The sequence below is a fragment of the Mus musculus genome, chromosome 7 (assembly GCF_000001635.26).
Source record: "Mus musculus strain C57BL/6J chromosome 7, GRCm38.p6 C57BL/6J".
NCBI classification, from domain to species: domain Eukaryota; kingdom Metazoa; phylum Chordata; class Mammalia; order Rodentia; family Muridae; genus Mus; species Mus musculus.
In genome coordinates, this window is record NC_000073.6 from 82516333 (window position 1) to 82531125 (window position 14793).

General features: G+C 42.4%; 1 protein-coding gene across 4 annotated transcripts in view; it reads left to right on the top strand.

Annotated features, from left to right (window-relative positions):
* Window positions 1-14793, top strand: part of Adamtsl3 (ADAMTS-like 3) — a 279052-nt gene that overhangs the window by 180934 nt on the left and 83325 nt on the right. For all 4 annotated transcript variants that reach the window (XR_378247.3, XM_006507893.3, XM_006507894.3 and 1 more), the window contains exons 11-15: window positions 4386-4524; window positions 5656-5706; window positions 6797-7001; window positions 12502-12649; window positions 14221-14305. Coding sequence is in view for 3 of the 4 variants with exons in the window: in XM_006507893.3 (XP_006507956.1) it covers window positions 4386-4524; window positions 5656-5706; window positions 6797-7001; window positions 12502-12649; window positions 14221-14305 (628 nt within the window). In the remaining variant the exon portion in view is untranslated. The remainder of the gene's footprint in view (window positions 1-4385; window positions 4525-5655; window positions 5707-6796; window positions 7002-12501; window positions 12650-14220; window positions 14306-14793) is intronic.

The following is a 14793-nucleotide window of genomic DNA, read 5'->3' on the forward strand; positions in this document are numbered from 1 at the left end:
AACCCAGGACCACTAACCAAGTAGTATCCTCCCTACTGACAATGGGCTGGGCTCTCTCGTCAATCACTACTTAAGAAAATACCCTACAGGCTTGCCCACAGCCTAGCCTCATGGAGACAGTTTTTCAACTAAGGCCCCCTCCTCTCAGATGACTCCAGCTGGTGTCAAGTTCACATATAACTAGCCAGGAAAGCATCCTTCTGAAACTCCTATATCAGCAATACTAACATGCACATTCATGGCCTCCAACTCCCTGATTCAGAACTCTGAGGATGGGTCTATTGTGTTTCACAGGCATCCCAAGGACTCATGGTACATTCTGTAGTTTGAGGATCACTCTGTAAAGCAACAGCTCTGGCTAACTATTAGAGCCATGGTAACATCACCATGTTTGCCTTGTCTGTGTTACCATCACATTATTAGTGACTCAAGGAGCTTTCTTTAAATGGGTATTTTTTCTAAAAAACAACAACAACAACAACAAAAAAAACTTCAACATGTTTAGGAAAATAACTTAATCACAACACCTGATGTAGGAAATAATTGTCCCTAACCACACAGAACACAACCACAAAGACAAACACAACAAAAACAAAACTGTGATAGAAAACAAAAAACTAACTTCCTGCCAGCTAGAACCTACTCTGGGTTTATTGTTAATTTCTGAATTTTGTCAAACATGATACACAGCTCTTGTCTGGGTAAAGCTCACTTCAAACTTGCTATGTAGCCAGGGACCTTGAACTTCAGGTCTTTCTACCATTACATATCAAGCGCTGGTTTATAGGCATGTACTACAATGACCAAGTTTTGCAGGACTGGGAATTGAACCTAGGTCCTTGTGCATACTATATAAACACCTTACCAATATCTCCTACCCTGAGACAAGCAATTATATGTGACACAAATTCCATTAGATCCTCCAGTTAGTGACTCTGCACCAGGCTTCAAGGAAACCTGAGATCCCCAAAAGCTGACTGGGGAGAAACCACATGTGGAATGGAAACTCTGAGCTGGACAAACCTGGGCCTCAGTGAGCCATTCCTGTTCTCTGACATTTGCATGCCAAGTTCACAGGAAAGGGTCGGCCAGTGTTGGGGCTGGTGATGTGGCTCAGTGGTAGAATATTTGTCCAGTATGAAAGGCTCTAGTCCTATCTCAACCACCACAAAAAGGGCCTCCTGGCCTAGTGGGCTAGGCAGAATGTTGGAATGTGAGGATCAGGGCTCACTCATCTGTCTCGTCTTAGCTAGACCTCTTTGAACCTCAGTTTCTCGTCTATTGGTAGGATGCTTGTCTCCTGATGGCACCCTGTGTAGCATCATGCAATGGTACATGTTGAGGGATGTAGTGTAACACCTAGCACCTAGTTAGCACTTCAAACTTATCTGCTGTGTCCAAAGCTAAAATGATCCTGGGTGCCCCTCTCTTCCCTGCAGTCTTGAGCACACTGGTGCTGGGCTGGGCTTGGCTTAGTGGACACTGATGAGAGCTCTGGAGAGAGTGGGACAGTGTAGCATGCTGAGTCCCACATCCTTAGATAGGTAGTCACAGGTCCAGGGAAGACAACAGTACATCAAAGGTCCCAAAATGATGGATTACAAAGAAATGGTGGGGACTTTTTCTTCTCACTCTGCAGTGAAACAGACTTCCCTTTCTTCTTATTCATTTCTGGCCTCTCACACATAGTTCTTTAGAGAGACCTCTTTGGACTCATACAACCAAAGAGAAGCTCTTCTGTATAGGGAAGGCATTTTACAAGAGGATTCAGTGAAATCCCATTGATTAAGTTCTTGGGAGCCAAAGAGGAGCTTCTCCTCCTCCTCCTCATCCCCCCTCCTCCTTCACCTCCTCCTCCACCTCCTCCTCTTCCTCCTCCTCCTTCTCCTCCCTCTTCTTCTTTTTCTTCTTCCTCTTCTTCTTCTTCCTCTTCTTCCTCCTCCTCCCTCTTCTTCTTCTTTTTCTTCTTCCTCTCCTTCTTCCTCTTCTTCCTCTTCCTCTTCTTCCTCTTCTTCCTCTTCCTCTTCTTCCTCTTTCTCCTTCTTCTTCTTCCTCTTCCTCTTCATCTTCTTCTCCTTCTTCTCCTTCTTCTCCTTCTTCTCCTTCTTCTCCTTCTTCTCCTCCTTCTCCTCCTCCTCCTCCTCCTCCTTCTTCTTCTCCTCACTTTGATATGCACAGAAAGACACTGTGTCCTTCGGAATCATGAGTGTGCACAGTGGCACCTCCCAGTGAGACCAATCCCACAGGGAAGGGAGGACACAATGTGGAAGAACACAGAGAGGCCACAGGGGCTGCCCAGCCTCTCCCACACACTGGCAGGATTTCAATGCATTTGTTCACAATACTGAAAGACAATCTGCCTTCTTTCTTTACTCTTGGTAATCTCTAAACTGCAATAAAATTAAACAAGAAAATGAATTCTCTCTCTCTCAAATTATAAACACCTGTACGTCCCCTATCGAGTCCCTTTATAAGAATGTTTCCACTTAGGACATGGATTTTTCTCGGACTTGAGGAAGGGTAGGTAAACTTAGTCTGTACTTATTCAAGGGAAATAAAATTATACACCTCAGATCCATACAGGACGCACTGCCAAATTTTAATTATATTACTAATCAAACCTATGTAATTGTATGAATGACATGCCAGAGATTTTTGGGTAATGAAGAAGATTAGTTGGTGGGTCTCAGAGGTACCAAGGGCGCTGGAAGGACTGCTTGCTTTCAGCTGTAATTATGTACACGGGGCACTCGAGTTTGTCTGGGGTTGCCGTGGCCATTTGATAGTGTAGCCTTTCTCACTGATGCTGACTGCCAAGCACTATTCTATTGATGCCATCTGTATCTGCAATCTTGCAGTTTCAACCTTGCTTTTGGTAATATGTACCAGTCCATCCTCTGCTCCTCTGAGCTCAGTTTACTTTCAAGCCATGTCTTGTAGAAATCTGCCTGCTGGTTATAAAGCCAGACCCCTCTCAGCAATCAGGACTTGAAATATATTTTTAGACCTTTAGACCGATTGGCAGGCATTGAGAGATTAGCTTCAGTTTTGTTTTGTTTTGTTTTAATTTTGAAAGCTCATTTTTGCTTTGAAAAAATTACCTTATTTTTAAAAACGACAACAGTTAATGTGACATTTATGCAATGGCAGGAAAGCTGGCATCAAAGCTCTCAAGAAAGGAAAGGGTCATGTTGTGAGTTGTTTTTGAAAATTTGCTGTGCTCAGTATCTTGGAATGTTTACTTTCCTCAAAGAAAATGGTCCAAATTGGATTTACTAAAGTCAGGAGTGAGTCTTCCCTCCCCTTTGAAAGCCTGTGTGGTAGAGGAAGTAGAGAGATGGATTTTGCTCCTGCCTCTACTGACTTTGCCAATCCCACAGTCAGTATGGTTATTGACATTGAAGGTGCCCTGGCTACCTCGGGGAGCAGATGAGTAAACAGAGCAGAGGCAAACAGAAGAGTATTGTTAAAGAAATAGTCGGAGCTGGCTCTCAAAGCATACTGTAGAGTAAAAAACCTTAATGAGTGGAAAATAGACCATGATTTAAAACATCAGCACCAGGGTCCAGGTCAAGGGCAGTGAGCTTACTTTGGCATGGCCAAGGCCCCAAGTTTGAGTCCTTGGCCCACAGATATGTTTGCTAACTTAATTGTGTTTACACATTTAATTACACTCATAATATATATGTACATATGTATGTATATGTACACATACAGGTATACACTACACACACACAGGTATATATATAAATTGAGTTCAAAACACTCACCCCAAACAATGTTATACAAGACAGTTTCATACTTAACGATATATAAACAATAAATCTGGATGAGTATGTGGGGAGAGGAAGAAAATTGGAATAGACACTTCCAAAATAAGGGGGAAACAAGGAAACAGGAGGGAAGGATAAAAGGAAGGAGGGGGAGGAAGGGAGGGAAGGCGGGAAGGAGGGAGGGAGGGAGAAAGGGAGGGGCTGCTACAGGGACCTAGAACAGACGGGCAGTAACTAGAAAACAGAGCTAACCTGTACCCACGGTCCAGACAGTCCCTTAAAGGAGTCAATTGTAATGTGTGCCAGTAGACCACAATCAGTTCGAGTATTGTGCTTGGCCCTGGGTTTTAGCCATTTCATAGGAATCTGAGACTCCTTTGCAGAAAGTCCCCATATCCTGGGCTCAGTGGCAGTGCTTCTGGACTAATTACCATGAAGAACCCTGGAACCCATGTTTGGTAATTCTCCTTTGTGCTTCTGTTAGTCTCTGAGCTAAATCCCATAGATAGCTCTGGGCTGGGTTGTCCATAGAGGAAAGCATGAACCATGCACCCTTGCTGTGCAGATGCAGAAATAATTCAGCGTTCCTGCCTCCCTCTCACATACCTTTAGGTTATCAGCTCAACTCTGCTGAGTGCATGGACATCCGCTTGAAAAGGGTAGTGCCTGACCACTATTGCCATTACTACCCAGAAAATGTGAAGCCTAAACCAAAGCTGAAGGAATGCAGTATGGATCCTTGCCCATCCAGGTTGGTCCACCTGCTCATGCTTTTCAAAGAAACAAGTCAAGCCCAATTGGGATACAGCGATACTTTTGGGGCCATATGCTTCCAGTTCCTAACTTTTGAGCCCATCCTGGTGACAGATCACATTTATAACCACAGTTAATAGGAACTAAAAGATATTTACTGATCTGTTCCCTTGGGCTAGCTCTCTCTTGTCATGGAATTGTACATACATAAGATCTTTACAATTAAGCTTTTTGGGCAATTCTTGCACATGCATACATATGTGGATCTGCCAGGATTCCATGCATAGTCTATCAGTCACAAATATCTCCCACTCACTATTTTAGGCTTTAAACTGGGTCACCCATTACTATATATTGGCTTTTGAAGTATCTACATTTAACTCCATATAAATAATGCATTGTGCAAAGAAGCAAGCAGTTTCCATGCCAAAGCTGTGCAGAAATTGCCCTGACACATAATTTAGTACCTGCTGACTTGGATTGTCTGGGTAAGTTTCCTGGCTTGCCTACAGCATCTTAAAATTTCAGCCCAATATCAATTCCCCTGAATCCTCCAGCTGCCTTCCAGCTGGCCACAGCCACAGTGGGCAAGTGTGCCTTGTCCGAAGGTCGCATTTCCTGTCACTATGGTACTCATTTCCTGTAATCCTGGTTGGACATCACTATTCACAGAGACCTTGTAAAGGACAGATTCTGGGAAGCAGAGTAGTTCTCTGAAGAGTGGGCCAACAAAATGGTGTGCTCACGGCACTAATATATTCTATTAGCATAAAGACACTTAAAATGAAATAATAGACTTGTCTAGATGAAGAGAATTTTTCCTTTGATTAATATGCCATTAGTTATCTTCATATTTTTATATTCAACTGGAAATGGCTTGCATGAGTGTTTCTCTTGAAAACTGAAGAGATGCTGTCTGGATTTTGGTTCAGTGGCCTATGAACCACTTGGCATTTTTGATTTTCAATGTGAAAGACTCTTGTCTTCTGAGATATCAAATATGTGTTAGTCAATTGACAAATGTGTTCATTGAGTTAGAAATGATATTTTTATGATAAACCTGTATTAGTGAATGGCCATGCATGTGGACAGATTTAGAAAGTTTTTTTCACTATGGTTTCGTTTGCAGTGATGGATTTAAAGAGATTATGCCCTACGACCACTTCCAACCTCTCCCTCGGTGAGTTAAATATTCTCTCCCTTTTATAAGGGATTCTAAGTATTTTGAAGGAACATTTTTGTTTCCTTTATAAAGTTAAAAGGCAACAGGCTCAGTGATGAGAAAGATGTTTCTAAGAATTAAATGGAACAAGCTAGCATTGGAAGGTTGTATGTAGAGTGCTGTTGCCCATCACCAAAGACTTCAAACTCATCTTGAACATTGGGTATCAAAAAAAGAACTAGAGCAGTGTTCCTCAACCTTCCCAATCCTATGACCCTTTAATATAGTCCATTGGGTTGTGCTGACTCACAACCATAAAATTATTATTGTTGCTACTTAATAACTGATTTTTGCTACTATTATAAATCTAATGTAAATACCTGATATGTGGGATATCTGATATGCTACCTCTGTGAAAAGGGTCTCTATCCACAGGTTGAGAAACACTGATCTAGAGCCATTGATTAGAAATGTGAATCCTTTCTGATAGCTAGATGACTAGTATCCCTTCCCTCCCTCCCTCCCTCCCTTCCCTCCACACTCCCTCCCTCCCTCCCTCTCTCTCTCTCTCTCCCTCCTTCCTCTTCTTCCTTTCTTCCTTGCTATTTCATTTGAAACAGGATCTCCTGTGGTTCAAACTGGCCTCAGACTCTACATAGCTGAGATTTGCCTCAAATTCTTGATCCTCCTGCCTTTACCTCTCAAATACTAAAATTATAAGCATGTGACACCATGCCCAGATAGTGTGGTTCTTATTGACTTTGACTTTCTATGATGCTCAGTAATATAGTCCATTAATTATAGTTGAAGACAGTTTGAAGACCTGTTCACATTCTATATTCTAATTAATTTTATCCTTATAACAGCCCTTTGAAGGCTAACTGAGGTGGGTATATTATTGCTACCATATAGAAAATTCATGTTCGGAGAAGGTGAAGTCTTTGTAACCATAGTTAAGATTAAAGCCCTAGGAGACTCAAGTCTTGTGTTCATTCAATGGAACCACACCTTGATACAAAAACATCACCCTTTTGAAACCCCTTGCATACTTGAAAAAAAACAAGCATACATCAAATAAATAATGTACTTTTCTTTGTTTGCTTTTGAGCTGGGAACATAATCCCTGGACTGCATGTTCGGTGTCCTGTGGAGGAGGGATTCAGAGACGGAGTTTTGTGTGTGTGGAGGAATCTATGCATGCAGAGATTCTACAAGTGGAAGAATGGAAGTGCATGTATGCACCCAAGCCCACGGTGATGCAGGCTTGCAACCTCTTTGATTGCCCCAAGTGGGTTGCCATGGAGTGGTCTCAGGTGAGACTTGAGAATATGACACTTGTATTCAATCTGAGCTTTGCATGACTCACTGAGTAAAATACTTGTCATGCCAGCATGAGGACCAGAATTCAGGTCCCCAGAACCCACTTTTAAAAAGCTAGGCTGTCCTGATGGCCATCTGCAATCTACGCACTTAAGAAGGGAGAGGTAATCCCTGAGCCATGCTAGATAGATAGATTAGCCTGAACCAGTGAGCTCTGGATTCAGTGAGAGGCCCTGCCTCAGTAAATGAAATAGAAAATGCTCAAAGACAATACTCCAGGTAAAACTTCATGTTTCTACAAACATATATGTGTATATGCACACCCATGAGCCTTCACACATGCAAACATGCATGCATACATTTGTATCACACACAGAGAACAAACAAATATATGAATAAACATAGTCCCTACATCCAAAGAGCTCTAGAAGATAGGACAGGAGAAGAGAGGGCACAGGATGAGAAGTCACCTCAATGCAGGTAAGGATTAGGACTATTACAGACTGTAGTACATGTGGAAGGAGCAAATCTCAAAGCCATTAGTCTGGGACTCATTGTTGCTGTTGTAATGCTTAACCCTTTTTGAGGATAATAGATTCTGAGTGGGCGAGAGCTTAGAGAGAATGCAGCAGCGGCAGGTGGCTAAGAAGATAGTGTCAAGCAAAGGCAAGTATGGAACAGAGCAACTAGAAGTTGGAAAGGGCACTTCGGTGTGTGGGAAACACTGGTTGTAATCATCCACCATCTCTAGCATCTTCTGCTCCCTCTTCCACAGTTGATCCCTGAGCCTTGGGGCAAGGGTACGGTATGTTGCAGATGTCTTCTTTGGGCACGGTATGTTGCAGATGTCTTCTTTGGGCTACGCACTCCATAGCGCCTTGTATCTGTGCCTTGGCCAGTTGTGGATGTCTGTGTTAATCATCATATACTATAGAAAGAAGCTCCTCTGATGAGGATAGAGAGATCCACTGATTTATGGGAGCAATGATAAGTCATTAAGCCACAACAGGACTAGCCAGGCAGTGGTAGTTCACGCCTTTAATGCTAGCACTGAGAAGCAGAGGCAGGCTGATCTTTGGGTGTGAGGCCAATGTGGTCTACAGAGTGAGTTCCAGGACAGCCAAGGCTATGCAGAGAAATTTTGTCTCAAAAAACAAAACCAAAATAAAACAAACAGATGCCACAGGGCAGGTGCACATACATATGAACTCATGTGTCACAGCCATATGACAGCATGGACCTTTGTAAGCTCAAGCCAGACAAAATGCCAGTGTAAAGAGAAGAGGTGGTCATGGAGAGTTGTTTATTTTAAGGGTGTGGCTACTGGTAGGACTGACATGCTCCAGGGGATGGTCACACACCCAAGAACAAGGGCAGCACCAATTGTACTTGGTGAGTGTTTTTAAGACACGAGGACACAGAGTTGGGTTGGTATAGAGTGTGGAGAGTGGATTGGGCAGGAGTTGGTGGAAGAGAGAGAATATACTCAAACTGAAATACAAATTTGTTTTAAGTTGGGCATGATTTCTGTGGATTAAAGAGAGAACGTGCTTCTAGGAACTGGTAAATGAAGGTGGAAACACTGACCTGACCAGGAACTGTGTCCTGATCCTGAGAGTTTAAAAGCTGCATGCCTTTTTTTTTTTTTTTTTAGTTTTTATTTTTTTTATTACGTATTTTCCTCAATTACATTTCCAATGCTAGCCCAAAAGTCCCCCATGCCCTCCCCCCCACTCCCCTACCCACCCTTTCCCACTTTTTGGCCCTGGCGTTCCCCTGTACTGGGGCATATAAAGTTTGCAAGTCCAATGGGCCCCTCTTTGCAGTGATGGCCGACTAGGCCATCTTTTGATACATATGCAGCTAGAGACAAGAGCTCCGGGTACTGGTTAGTTCATAATGTTGTTAATACAATTTGCCACATGCCTTTTTAAGGGAAATCATAGAGTTGCAGAGAGCCAGACCGTTAGAGGCAAGTGGCTTCTTAGAAAACATGAAGAGGGCAGGAGGCAGAAAAGAAGAGGGATAACATCCTAGAGGTTTGAAAAGATGTAATGTCTGATTAGCTCTCTGAATCGAGGAGAGAACTGACTTCTAGAACAAATAGCAGATGCTTAGCTGAGGTTAGCTGAGATTAGCTGAGGTTAGCTTAGGTTAGCTGAGGTTAGCTGAGATTAGCTGAGGTTAGCTGAGGTTAGCTGAGGTTAGCTGAGATTAGCTGAGGTTAGCTTAGGTTAGCTGAGGTTAGCTGAGATTAGCTGAGGTTAGCTGAGGTTAGCTGAGGTTAGCTGAGATTAGCTGAGGTTAGCTGAGGTTAGCTTAGGTTAGCTGAGGTTAGATTAGTTCAAGGTAAAGAACCCAGGCATCTGTGCTGAATGTTAATCTTAGTCTCTTACATTTCTAGAGACAAATGGATAATGGATTTAAGTTTCTATAGCTCTTCTAATGGAAACTATGCTATGCATGCCTTGATATAGATACGTGACTGTTTAGTGTGTCAGCTAGCATGCTGGAGATAGAGAAAGTGAGCCTTGGCTTCCTGAAGGCCTAGAACTTAGCTGCAGGGCCATGCATGCAGATAGTTGTAACACAGTGGGCCTCTGTGATTGGGCATAAGTGGTGTGGGTTGTGCATATGGTACTCAGGGCCACAAGATGAAGAGGCACACCTGCCTTGAAGACTCCAGGCATGCTGTGGAAAGGAGGCTGCACTTCCTTGGAATTGGAAGGAATGTGCACTGGCTGGGTAGAGAGCCACTCAGCCTGCTTTGGCTATCACACTAAATGTTAGCCTGGAGAACTTCGTCTGCACACTTAGGGCATTGACTCTGTTTGAATGCATGTTCCCTCTACAAGGAGTTCGAAAATTGACTAACCCCTTCTCCTGTATTTAGGTTGACATACTCATTTTCATGGTAAGCCTAAATGCAAAGAATATCATTTCCAATGTGTGCTGAGTGCTGGCATTTTAAAATAAAACTGTTACAGCATTAAAAAAAAAAAAAAAAACAACTTTGCCCAGTGGAATCTAAATGTCATGACCATTTCTGTCCCTTCCATCTTTTATAAAGAGCAGGAAGGAGGTCCTTACCGACTTGATTTATGTAATTCTTTTGAGTTTGCTTTTCAACCTACTCTCCTACGAATCTCTATCCTACAATAATGTATCTTTTTAAGCCTCTTATAGATCACAGTGTTCTATTCTCCAAGAAAATATGCACAGTAAATAAAACCATTTCTGTTGCTTTGGCCAGAGGGCTCTGAATGTCAGTGTTCTCCAAATTCCAGTTATTGTTAAATTCCAGTCTAGCATCTAATCAAATAGCATAAATATGCTTTAAATTATGGTAGAATATTGTGCATAAGAAGTAAGTTTTCTTTTGAAATCAGCCTTTCTGGAAGGTGGAACGAGGCTCAAAGAGTTGGGCATGTATTCACTGCTGGGATGAGATGCAGGCTCCGCAATTATTTTGCTATTCATTTTATAGGACAGGATATAAAGAGTTTTTCAATATCACGTACATACATATATATTCTATATTGATAAGTTCAAGAGTGAGTGAGTCAGTTTTTCAGAAACAGGATCAACGTCTAATCATTCATTTCATTGTGGCATTCTTTTGGTACTTTCATGAATGGCCTGATGGAGTAAGGATGCAGCTCGGGGCAGAGTGCTTGCCTAGCACGCATGAGGGCCTGGGTTTGATTCTTCATACTGAAAAAGAGAGTGCCATGATATAGTAAGAGATTTCCATAGTACTGGTCTTTATGGTGATGTGCATGTTGTGAAGGGGCTCCAGAGGGATAGCCAGGACTCAGCAGGGCTGGGTGAAAAACTCTGGGAAACAAGAAGAAAATACCTGAGCTCTGGAGCAGTGGCTGGGGCGTGGCAGCAGGGAGTGCTGAGAAGGAATTCTTGGCCTTTTAAAAACTGTGGAACCTGAACAGAGCTTCAAGTAGTCGCCTCACACATATGCTCATGCATGCACACACAGGTATGCACCCCCAAACACATGCATGTGTATGATACACACACATGTATGCACCCACATATAAAGTAGTCAGAGGATTATTTACAAAAAGGAAGGAGTCTAGTGGGTGGGACATTGGGGAGGGTAATGCCAGTGAATGTGGCCCATACATGGTATACTTTGAATGAAGATGTCTTCATGCTCCCTACCACTTTGTACAGTGAGCATGTGCTAGTAAAACACTTTAGAGCATAACCATTTAAAGAGGCACATAGGCTCACATACATGCTATCAAAGAGCCACATAGGCTCATATATATATATATATATATATATATATATATATATGCAAATAAACTCAAAGTCTTTACTAGATTTTCACATGACTTGAAAACACTTGATTTATAGGCCAGAGTACCTATCAAATTATAAATGAGTTTTAATAGTACATTGAATAAAATGCTAACAACACAAACTTCATGGCAAGTCAGGGGAAAAAAATAATGTTTCATGACTTTTAACTGTTCTATACACTTATGCCTGTGTGTGTGTGTGTGTGTGTGTGTGTGTGTGTGTGTGTATGTGTGTGTGTGTGTGTGTGTGTGTGTGTGTGTGTGTGTGTGTTAGGTGTCTTCTTCAGTCACTCTTCGGAGGTCTTATTTTCTGATGGAGTTTCTCTTACTGAACCTGGAACTCACCGATTCAATGAAGCTGTGTGGACAGCAAGCCTCAGGAATCTTCCTGTGTCTGCCTGATTTTACAGATGTGCCCTGATGCCCCAACTATTTACTTGGATGGCGAGGACTCAGAACCTGATCCTAATGCTTACCTGAGGGCTTCACTGCCTGAGCCGTCTCCTCCTCCTCCATTGTAGTTCTGTCATACTGTATGGCTGAACAATCCCAATGGTCTCTTTATATGACAAAAACTAGGCAAGATCACTGTGGACAGACCAGACAATTTAGTCCTCTGGAGTGCTTGATGGACATTAATTTTCTTAGAGTCATTGTTTAGAATTGCTTTCAATTTCACAAATTGCTTTCAGCAATGTCTTATGAGAAGTGTAAGCTTTAGAAAGCCTGCATCAAGTTTCTATCATATTTGATTTGGAACACAGGAAATGTAGAACATTTACTCTTCTTGCACTGTGTGCTCGTCTTAAATGCCTTTGAACTGAAAATTAAGTGAAACTGGACAGATGGCTCAGTGGATAAGAGCACCATTTGCTCTTCCAGAGGACCTGGGTTCAATTCTCAGGACCCACACAGTGACTAGAATCTTTCAGGGGATTGAATACCCTTTTCTGTCCCCCATAGGCACCAGATACATGCAGAAAAAGTATCTATATACATAAAATAAAATGAAAATTAAATTAAATCAAAGAAAGTTAGTACCAGCATCCCAGAAAATCAGTCTTTGTCTTCTTCACACAACATATTATGTGGAGGTCTTTGTGTTTAATAGTCATGTAGTTCCATAGACCCAGGTAAACCTACTCACTGGCTTCTCCCGCCTGTCTGAAAGTGCACAGTGACTTGTGGCCGAGGGTTGCGCTACCGAGTGGTTCTGTGTATCAACCATCGTGGGCAACATGTTGGAGGCTGCAACCCACAGATGAAGCTGCACATCAAAGAGGAGTGTGTCATCCCCATCCCGTGCTATAAGCCCAGAGGTAAGCGCAAGGTGATGTTGTACTGAAGTCAAACAGGGTTTTCCAGGTCTTGTTCAATACTGGGCCACTCCCATCCCCTTATGTAGTCCTTGCCGTCAAGAGAAAGGAAGATGAGGAGGAGGAGAAAAAAGTGAAGAAGGCAAAGAGGATCAATAAAGGAGGAAGAGAGAAGACATCTACTATTCTCATGCCCAGAATAGCTCTTCTTTTCCTTCTTTCTTCCTTCTCAGAATGTGTGGGTACCTGTCCACTGCACTACCCCCTGACAGAGGCATGATGGCTTTATCATGTGTCACAGTGCATGGGATATGCAAAGACGTGGTTGCCACTCTGGGTCTGTGAGTGTCTTTAGAATTTCTCATTGGTCCATGAGGATAAATAGACATTCATGACTAGCAAGTCTTGGGATCACCACTTGAGCTCCCTATGACCATTTCCCTGTGCCTATCCTTGTGACAAGTATATTCTTAACATAGCTGACAAAAAGATAGCTAGAGAACTGGCTCAGCAGGTAAAGGTACATGCTGCCAACCCTGACAACCTGGTTCCAATCTTGGAACCCATGTGGTAGAAGCAGAAACCCATAACTCCTACAAATTGTCCTCTGACCTATGCACGTGTACTGTGACATGATATATGCTCATGCACATGCATGCACACATGCACACACACAGACATATACACACAGACACACACACCATAAACAAACAAACAAACAAACAAACAAATATAAATGTGGTAAAAGCAAATAGGAAAAGATTGTTCTCAACTCTTTCTAGAGACTCTTCCTTAGTATTTTAGTGCCAATGATAAAGTTCTTCCTTATGACTTTTGTTTCTCGTTTATACAGATAGCCCTACGTGCACACATCTTTGTATAGAAAGATCATTGTTGCCATGGCAAACATACATAGTTCTGGATCCTCATTTCAGAGCCTTTGCTTACTGCCTCTGTCTTTGATGGGCTTCCATTGACATTTTCTCTGTGTCTCTAATCTCCCTGGAGCATCTCCAAATTTTCCATTTCACACCTGGATCAGTTCCCTCCTCCTGCCATGGAAGCCTCAAAGGACTGGGTGGGGGGAGTAGCAACTGTCCCTTCTGTGCCCATGTAGATGGTTTTCATTTCCCATGTTAACAGTGGAATTTGAGTAAGCCACACACAGAATCTCATCTTTCCACTTCACTGGCCTCTGCTATATTTGCTTTTCTCTACTAATTTATTAATTCAAGAGACAAGAAGAATTTATGGCAAACCAAAAAGACTCTGATATTGTTGGAATAGTAGTGTCAGTGCACAAAGAGCAGAAAAGGGTGCTGAGTTACGTAAGGCATTTGTGTGTTTAACTTTTGCCTGTTCAGCCACATTCAGCTATACCACGGGGATCGATTTGGTTGCATTTTGTAATGTGCTAATTAAAAAAAATAGCAGGAATTGTATTCATTCCAGAAGCAAATGTACTGTGCATTTGAAATGTATAACCCAATGTCCAGTCAATAGCAAGCACGTATCAAAGTCCTTAATGACTGATAATAATTACATTCACTGTTTATTTTCCATTTTTTCCTCAGAAAAAAGTCCAGTGGAAGCTAAATTACCTTGGCTGAAACAAGCACAAGAGCTAGAAGAGACCAGAATAGCCACAGAAGAACCAAAGTGAGTCCAGGGCCTTTTATGGGTGTAATCGGGGCACAGCCAGTTTACATGATATATGTCATGTTTGTACTCATTGGAGTTCAACGATACATTTAGTATCCAAATGACCTGGATTTACGGACTCTAGAGAGCCTGAGCTGGCTAGGAATTTTCTTTATTTCACAATTCAGCAGTCCTGCTTTGGCAGTGTGTGTGAGAAGCATGGAAAAGATCGTGTTCTCTAACTCAAAGCAGACCCCTGCTCTCTTGCAGGGACAAGTGGGGATAGTTCCTGGATGTGCACATGTGGTTTAACCGAAGACTATCATAGTATTGTACAAATAAACCAATTGTCCTGAGCTTAAATCATGGCCAATCTCAGTAAAACTAATGATGTTGAAACACACCAGGGTGGCCTGAGATGAAGTCCCAGGGCTGGTGGGACACGGAGAAAGAGAATGAGCGTATATTGTGTGGACTAGAGCTATAAACCATCACTATGCACTACG